The following is a 9814-nucleotide window of genomic DNA, read 5'->3' on the forward strand; positions in this document are numbered from 1 at the left end:
CCCACTATCTGTCTGGTAGCGAACAGAGAAAGAGCCTTTCTCCCCCAGCTCGCAGACCACAGCAGCTCCTGTCTCTGTCCCTCACCCTCTCCCTTTGTCTCAAGTCTCTGAAAGGACTTTCCAAAGGCAGGGCAGCTGCTTCTGTCATTGGGCTCAAGAGAGAAAATCAACATGGGAGTTTCAACAGAAGTTCACCAGGACCACAAAACCCCACATAAACCAAGTCACTTCAGCTTATTGCTGGGCAAAACTAAGTCATCACATGCTCCATTCTTAGCTTGAAGGGATAGTTTAGAACATTAGCATTTTATAAAACATTGCACCCTTAACATATTGAAATAGGCTATGTTCACTCACATCTAGACAAGATCTAGACAACATTTGGATCTTAACTCATTGTGGCAAGTAATATTAACACCATGCAAGTGCTAGGAGTAGGTGGCAATGTCCATCATCAGCAAGAATTGTTCTAACCATCTCCCCTTAATAATCAAAACATTGATATTGCTACATCCTCCACTGTCAACATCCTCAGAGTGGCCATTGATAGAAACTGAACTGACCAGTCATACAAATAGTGTGGCGACAAGAGCAGATTAGAGGCTAGGAAATCTGTGCTGAGTAATCACCTCCCGACTTCCCAAAGCCTGTCCACAGTCTACAAAACACAGGTCAGAAGTATGATGGAATACTGTGCAATTTCCTGGATGAGTGAAGCTCCAACACTTAGGAAACTCACCAACATCCAGAACAAAGCAATCCACCCGATTAACAATCAAACACCCCACCTTAAATATACATTCCCTCCACCACCCATGCACGACACCCGCAATGTGTAACATCTGCAAGACTCACTGCAGCCACTTGTCATCTCTATCTTTCTAACCCATGACCTCTGCCAGCTAGAAGAACAAAGGCAGCTGGAGAATAGAAATAGTGCCACCTCCCATTCTCCATCAAGTCTCCTGTGCTCTTATGGAAATAAATTTCCACTGATGCTGGATCAAAATCCAGGAACTCTCTTGAAATAGCACTGTGTTGTATCTATACCACATGGACTGCAGTGGTTCAAAAAGACAGCTTTCCAATACCTTCTAAAGGTAATAGAGTTATAGAGCTGTGCAACATGGAAACAGATCCTTCAGTCTAACTCATCCATGCCGACCAAATATCCTAAATTAATCTAGTCCCATTTGCCAGCATTTGGCCCATATCCCTCTAAACCCTTCCTATTCATGTACCCATCCAGATACCTTAAAAAGTCAAATAATTGAATCTCTAAAGATTATTTTAAAGGACAGACTCCTTTTAGTATCAAAAGTATGTGTAGCTGAAAAGTCTTTTCCACATATTCTGATTTTCCAAAGGTCAAGTAATAGAAATACAAGTCACTGACATCCCAAAATCTGAACGTTTTCATGATTGTTACCATTTTCATTAGTTCAATTGGACAGGAAAAGGTCAACTAATGTTTGAATATGGTACTTACTGGAAGTGCATTTGCTTGAGAAGCCCAGAGCAACAATAAACTGTAATTAGCAGTAGAGTTCCCATTCAAAGTGTCTAAAAGATGCTGCAACAATGTCTGGAAAAGATATAAATTGATGGTATTAACCTTACTTAAATAATTTAGTAATTTAAACTGCAAATGAAACTCCTCCTAGAGGAATAGGAACTTCCATCCATGTAAAATGTGTCACCCATTATAGATACAGAATGGCATTAACAGCAGCAATGACAGTATTCATTTCTAAAGAAATTATGTATGCTGATTAAAAAATTGTTAAACTAACATCTCACAAAAAGACAAATTTCATCATCTATTTTCAGATATATAGTATCAGGATGCTAGGTGCCAATTCCACACTTATATCTTCATTTTCCCAATACCTGGACTCCAGAAATTACTGCAGGGAGAATGAAGCTTGGTGACACATTAATCACAGAAAACACTTAAAGCAAATAAGAGCTTGCATTGTATGGTTTCTTACAAAATAGTCTTTTCATCTTATATGTAAGAATTAAGTGATGGTACAGCCATCTTGGCTTACAGCTGGAGGACAAGATTAGAAAGTGTGAATGTATTTTAGTTTAGGAATTATAAGATGGTGAACCCTGAAATGTCTTCTTGGGACACTTTCTGAGATGAAATTATTTGCCTCTTCCCTTCATACAATTACATGTGTCCTCTTCCCTTCCAACATTTTGAAATTACATGACTCATATTAATTTAATAGACTTTGTTGTTAAATGCTATGTATCTGCCCACATAGTAGCATGGAAGAATTCTTTTGTTCACTGATTGGATGTGAATGTCACTGGCTAGGCCAACATTTGTTGCATAACTAGTTTCCAGTATGTCTGTAGGTCACATTACTGTAGGTCTGGGCTCAAACATAGGCCAGAACAGACAAGGATGGCAAATTTCCTTCCTGAACCAGATGGATGTTTATAACAATCAACGGTGGTCACTGGATGAACTTCTTATTCCATATTTTTGATGAATTCAAATTTCACCATTTGTCATGGTAAGATTTAAAAACTAACCTGAAGTTCTGAAATGGCAAGTCTAGTGACATCAGCTATATGCCACTCTCTCACTGCCTGATCAATTGAGTGTTTAATTACTTACTATCTAGCTAATATTGTAGCAAGTCTTAGCAATGAGCCCATTACAACACCTGATAGTATGTTCATATTCCGTGACACTGTAGAACATCACCGGAAAAAGAACTGATTGCAATAAGAACCAAATAACATAAAATATCAAGCCAGGAAAGAATCAGAATTCAGTTATCAGGCTGGTAGCACGTTCATAGGAATCCAAATTATAGATGTTTATTTCAACTATACTAAGCTAACTAAATTCTCCAAGGCTCCTTAGACAGCATCACTACCATCTGAAAGAACAAGGGCTGCAGATACATGGAACACCACTATGTGCAAGTTCTCCTCCAAGCCATACACCATCCTCACTTGAAAATATATCATCTTTCCTTAACTATTCCGGGCCAACAGCCTGGACCTCCCTCCCTCATGCGTTTGTGGGTCTACCTACAGAAAATGGACTGTAGATGTTCAAAGAAGCAGTTCATCACCACCTTCTCAAGGACAACTAGGGGTGGAAAATAAATTCTGGTCCAGCCAGCAATGCCAACATCCCATGAACAAGTGGAAAAAAAAAACACTGAATGTGTAAAACTTCAAAAATATTTTAAAAACAACAATATTTTTATTTGAAGACCAAATCGTACGAAAACATTATATAAACATATTGCTATACATCAAAAATGTGTAATATAAATATTAACAAGTCTGCGTAAGTTGAACAGCCAAAGTGTATTCTTAATTTTAGTTAGAAAAAGTCTTTAAATTTTGGCTAGCAAAAAAAGGTAATTTATTGCATTTGTGGTCATACTGGCACAGTTCTACATTTTTAAAATATTTACCAGCCGAATTAATGAATGTTGACTTTACTAATGACAAAAATATTTTTTGGAAATCATTCCACCAGAAACTCCATTCCTAATTAACTCCAGTTTTGTTGTATGTTCGAACTGCATATAGTATTAGGAGCTCAACAGAGTTCAATAATTTACATACAAATATTTACATACAAATCCTGGAGGAGGATTTGAGCCCAAGTGCTCACAGGTAGGAGGGCTACCAACTGAGCTACTGTACTCTTAGGAAGTAAATATGGTCTAGAGATGAAACTGTTGAATTGATCTTGCAATAAAGCAAATAAAAACATTAAAAAAGTCCAAAACAAGAAAATCCATTTAGTCCATAGACCATACATGTACATATTATATGTAAATGATCTTTCAGTTACTCGCTGTTCCAAAAAGATGGGGAGGTGACGGCCTAGTGTTATCGCTGGACTGTTAATCCAGAGACTCAGGAACGTTCCAACGGGGTCCTGGGTTCAAATCCCACCACTGCAGATGGTGGAATTTGAATTTAAATTTGATAGAGAAAAACAAAATCCGGAGTTAAGAGACTAATGATGACCATTGCCGATTGTCAGAAAAATGCATCTAGTTCTCTAATGCCCTTTGGAGAAGGAAACTGCCATCCTTACCTGGTCTGGCCAACATGTGACTTCTAACCCACAGCAATGTGACTGACACTTAACTACCCTCTGGGCAATAGGGATGGACAACAAATGCTGGCCTAGCCAGTGACGCCTTCATCCCATGATGAATGAATAAAGAAAAAGAAGTTTCAAATGATTATCTAATTAACCTAATATTGTACATTATTCATTCTTTGGTGTGACATTTCTAAGCTCTAAGCAATTTAAGATTAATTCCAGAAATCATCATGGTGCACCAATAATACTATTGTAATAGCCCTCAATCCCATTTCAAATAAGATGTTCAATCAGCTCTTTTCAAAATGTCATTAACTGCTTTGGCAGTACAATATATTCCGCATTTCTGTTTTAAGTCAGCAAAAATTTAAGAAAAGATTTCTGTATTAAAAAGTGACAAGGAAAAATTCATAGGAAGTTTGAAAGAGTATAAGCAACAGAGAAAGCTTGTATCAAGTTTCTCATTTCAATGAAAGTGCTATATTATTCATTTCCCAGAAAAATAGTACAGTAGTTAATTGGTTGATCAGTTTATACAACACTGAAATATAGTTCACTAAGTACGGCATATAACCATTTCTCAAATTTGAAATTAGTGGAAAAATTTGATTCAATATCGTTTACAATCACTATTACCTTGGAGTGGTCATCTGTGGGTTTAAACGTTGCAGCATTGGAGACAATACTTTCAAATAGAGACAGAAGCCAGTGCTTTGATTTAGACCAGTTTCTGCAGATACAAGGTGAAATAATAAATAGGTGAGAGTTTTACTTACTTAGATGAAGAAGGGTTGCAGCATGCTATGACTATGTTTATCTGAAAGTGTTTGTACTAAAATGTTTATTAATAAAGATAGTGACTAAATGTATACCAGAAACTGTCTGCTAGGATATGATTGCACTGAGAAATGTGTAATGAGAAGGGAGTCATTGCCAATCTAGCTGTGCGAGACCCCTTAGGGATGAGCAACCATAAGAAGATAGAATTTTTTATCATGATGGAGAGTGAGGTAGTTGATTCGGAGACTAGGGTGCTGAATCTTAATAAAGGAAACTATGAAGATCTGAGGCGTGAGTTGGCCTTGATAGATTGGGGAGAGTTACTTAATGGGATGACAGTGGATAGGCAATGGCAAACATTCAAGGAACACATGGGGGAACTACAACAACTGTTTATTCCTGTCTGGCACAAAAGCAAAATGGAAAGAGGGCCAATCCATGACTTACAAAGAAAATTAGGGATAGTATCCTATCCAAGGAAGAAGCATACAGGTTGGCCAAGAAAAATAATGTGTCTGAGGACTGGGAGCAGTTTAGAATTCAGCAAAGAAGGACCAAGGGATTAATTAAGAAGGGGAAAATATAGTATAAAAGTAAGCTTGCAAGGAACATAAAGACTGACACTAAGAATTTCTATAGGTACGTGAAAAGAAAGAGATTGATGAAGACAATTGTAAGTCCCTACAGTCAGAAATGGGGGGATGTATAATAGGGGACAAAGAAATGACTGAGGAACTGAATATATACTTTGGTTCTGTCTTCACAAAAGAGGACACAAATCAAATACCAGAAATGTTGGAGAATGCAAGATTTAGTGAGCAGGAAGAATTGAGGGAGATCAGTACTAGTAGAGAATTGGTGCTGGGAAAATTGATGAGATTGAAGGTGGATAAATCCCCAGGGCCTGATAATCTACATCCCAGAGTACTTAAAGAAGTGGCTCTAGGAAGAGGGGAAGCATTGGTGGTCATCTTCCAGGATTCTATAGGCTCAGGAACAGTCCCTGCAGATTGGAGGGTGGCTAATATCACTCCAGTATTCAAAAAGGGAGGTAGAGAGAAAACAGGGAATTATAGACCAGTAAGCCTAACATCAGTAATGGGGAAAATTCTCAAATCCATTATCAAGGAGCATTTAGAAAGCATTAGCAGGAACAGAGTCAGCATGGATTTATGAAGGGGGAATCATGCCTGACTAATGTGTTGGAATTCTATGAAAATATAACTAGCAAAGTTGACAAGGGGGATCTAGTCAATGTGGTATATTTGGATTTTCAGAAAGCATTTGACAAAGTCCCGCATAAGAGATTATTCTGAAGAACATGGGATGGGGTAATTGTTTTGAGACGGTTGGCAGAGAGGAAACAAAGTGTAGGAACTAATGGATCTTTTTCAAATTGGTAGGCAATAACTAGCTATTCATAATATATATTAATGATCTGGATGAGGGAACAAAATGTAACATCTCAAAGTGTGCAGATGATACCATGTTGGGTGGGAGGTGAACTGTGACAAGAATGCAGAGATCTTTCAGCATGATCTGGACAGGTTGGATGAGTGGGCAAATCAATGACAGATGCAGTATAATTTGGATAAATGTGAGGTTATTCACTTTGGAAGCAAAAACAAGAAGGTAGTTACTACCTGAATGGCTGTAAATTGCGAGAGGGGAGTGTGCAGCAGGCGGTAAAGAAGGCAAATGGTATGTTGGCCTTCATTGCGAGAGGTTTCGAGTATAGAAGCAAAGATGAGTTGTTGCAGTTGTACAGGGCCTTGATGAGGCCACATCTAGAATATCGTATCCAGTTTTGGTCTCCTTTTCTGAGGAAGGATGCTCTTGCTCTCGAGGGAGTACAGTGAAAGTTTACCAGGCTGATTTTGGGGATGGCGGGGCTGACATATGAGGAGAATTGACTAGGATAGGATTGTTTTTGCTGGAGTTCAGACAAATGAGGGGGGATCTCATACAGACTTATAAAATTCTAACAAGACTAGGCAGGGTTGATGCAGGGAGGATGTTCCCAATGGAGGGTGTGTCCAGAGCAGTTACAGTATGAGGATTCGGGGTAGACCATTTAGGACAGAGATGAGGAGACATTTCTTCACCCAAAGAGTGATAAACCTGTGGAATTCATTACCACAGGAAGTAGCTGATGCCAAAACAATGAACGTACTCAAGAGATGGTTAGATATAGCACTTGGAACGAATGGAATCAAAGGTTATGGGGAGAAAGCAGGATTAGGCTATTGAGTTGGATGATTAGCCATGATCGTGATGAATGGTGCATTCGGCTCGAAGGGCCGAATGGCCTCCTCCTGCTCTGATCTTTGATGTTTCTACGTACTAGAGAGGGTAAAAAGGGATTTACACCTGGAAAACTGTAGCTGTGAGGAAAGATGGCAGGATTATTTTCTTTGGAACTGAGGCTAAAAGGAAATTTGACTGAGATGATACCATGTGCATGAGAAACAGTGGATCAATGCTGGGAATGGTGTGATCATGCACTCCACTCAATCAATTTGTAGTCAGTCAGTTTTAAAGGTCAGATTTTGCTAAAACAACTGCAAATCTTTTACTCAACTTCTAACTTTATAATTGAATCATTTTGAGACTAACAAAATGGTGTCATCAAATTGTGCTGTCCACAACACATAGGAGCAGAGGCACGTTATTCAGCCCATCAAGTCTGCTTTGCCATTCAATAAGATCATGGCTAATCTAAAAAATCCTCAACTCCACTTTCCTGCCTTTTCCCCAAAACACTCAATTTCCTCACTGATTAATAATATCTATCTCAGCCTTGAATATAGCTAAAGATCCAGCCTTGACAGCTTTCTGCGGTATATAATTCCACAAGTTCATTACTCTCAGATATGAAATTCTTCCTTTTCTCTGTCTTAAAAGGGGAAACCTTTATTCTGAGATTATGCCCTCTGATCCTAGACTCTCCCACAAGGATGAATAACCTTTCCGCATCTACCAAGTCAAATATCCTAAAAATCTTATTCGTTCCAATGAGTACTGTCCCAACCTACTCAATCTCTCTTCATAAAACACCCCTCCAAACCCAAGTTCAAGCCAGGAACCCTTCTCTGAACTGTATCCAATGCGAGTATTTCCTTAGATAAGGGAACAAAACTGTTCACTGTACCCAGCTGTGGTCTGACTAATGTCTTCTTATAATTTAAGAAAAAAAATCCCTATTTTTACACTCAATTCCCCTTGAATAAAGGCCAAAATTCCACTTACCTTTCTTATTACTTGCATGCTAGTTTTTTTTTTACAATTTATCTATGATGACTCCCAAATCCCTCTATGCTGTCACTTTCTCCATTTAAATAATATTCAGCTCCTCTATTCTTCCTGCCAAAGTGCATAACTCACATTTTCCCACTTTATCTTCCAAGTGCCAAGTTTTTGCCCTCTCACTTAAGTGGCAATATCCAGCTGTAGACTCGGTCATCCTCACCACTGAAATTCCCACTAACTTGGATCTTGTATATGACCTCAGTACTGTTTCCTGTGCTAATCTACTAATTACAGAATACCATCTTAAAAATGTGCCCCTATCTGAACTCTCTATTTTCTATTAGTTGACCAATCCGCTATCTGTTGGTTTTTTCAAACTTTCCCAATTCTCTGTACTATCATCAATTTTTGCCACGTGGTTTGTGTTTTTCTTTCAATTTCTCCTGTTCCTGTTTCTTATGGTCTTATAATGACATCCTTAACTTTCCTAGTTTACCATGGTTGGTTTATCCCCTTTATACAATCCTTCTTTCTCACTGGGATATATATTTGCTGTGGACAATTAACTATTGTCTGAAGCATCTGCCATTTTTCCTCAACTGTCTTTGCTGCTAACGTCATTCCCCAGTCCATTCTAGCTAGCTCTGCGCTCATTCTTTGTAAATTTCTCTCATTTAAGCTTAGCACAGTTGTTTTTGACCAAAGTTCCTCCCTCTCAAACTGAATGCTAAGTTCTACCATTTTATGGTCACTGTTTCCTAGGGGATCTTTTAGTCTGACATCATCAATTAAACCTGCCTCCATTACACAACAACAAATCTGAAATAGCTCAATCCCTGGTTGGATTGTTCTAGAAAACTCACCAAGAATTCTTCCTCAGGTTCTCCCTCCACCAATCTGATTATCCTAATCCACGTGAAGATTAAGTTCTCCCATGAATAATGTACCACCTTTGTTACATGCTCTTATTATCTCCAGATTTATTCTGAATCCTATCAAATAACTACTTTTCAGCATCTACTGACTACTCTACTAATGTCATCTTCCCCTTTTTATTTCTTACCTCCACTCATATAGATTCTACATCTTCTGATCCAAAATTGTTTCTTGCTATTGTACTTATTCCATCTGGCAAGAACAATACCACCACACCACGCTCTTTTTCCTACCAGTCCTTTTGGTAAATCACATACCCTAGAATATTTAATTCCCAGCTCTGATCTCCTTGTAACCATGTCTCTGCAATAGCTATACGACCATACCCATTTACCTGTACTTATGCAATTAGTTTATTTATTTTACACTGACCTCTGTGTGTATTCAAGTAAAGAACCATTAATTTTGTCTTTTTGTTATTTTCTCCCCCTTTGACCTTATTTCCTGCCATTTTTTTGGCCCGCTCCTGTCCCACCCTAGGTATCAAATCCAAGTAGCTGCTCTGTAATGCTGTCATATCCTCTTGCTTTGTAAGCCTACATTTCCCCTCTCTCAAATGCTCCTCCCCCAATTAGTTTAAAGCCATCTCTACAGCCCTCTTCATTTGATTTGCCAAAGTTGGACAAATCTGGATAACAATCCCCAACCCCTATGCGCTCCAGGATGCTTGAGATTTGTTTCAAGCTCAGCAACAGGAGCTCTTCAGTTCCTGGCAGCATCAGAGGAACAGGAAAGCTGACGTTTCGGGTCGGG

The 9814-nt window shown here is 38.6% G+C and overlaps 1 protein-coding gene across 1 annotated transcript in view; it reads right to left on the reverse strand.

Annotated features, from left to right (window-relative positions):
* Positions 1-1465: 1465 nt before the first annotated feature.
* LOC109928868 (24-hydroxycholesterol 7-alpha-hydroxylase-like) overlaps positions 1466-9814 on the reverse strand; it is a 19440-nt gene continuing 11091 nt past the window's right edge. Inside the window, exons 3-5 of the mRNA XM_048597050.1 lie at positions 7944-7995; positions 4733-4826; positions 1466-1585 (exon numbers count right to left, since the gene is read on the reverse strand). Of these exons, the coding sequence (XP_048453007.1) occupies positions 1466-1585; positions 4733-4826; positions 7944-7995 (266 nt within the window). The remainder of the gene's footprint in view (positions 1586-4732; positions 4827-7943; positions 7996-9814) is intronic.

Source organism: Rhincodon typus, chromosome 5 (assembly GCF_021869965.1).
Source record: "Rhincodon typus isolate 14 chromosome 5, sRhiTyp1.1, whole genome shotgun sequence".
In the NCBI taxonomy this organism is placed as follows: domain Eukaryota; kingdom Metazoa; phylum Chordata; class Chondrichthyes; order Orectolobiformes; family Rhincodontidae; genus Rhincodon; species Rhincodon typus.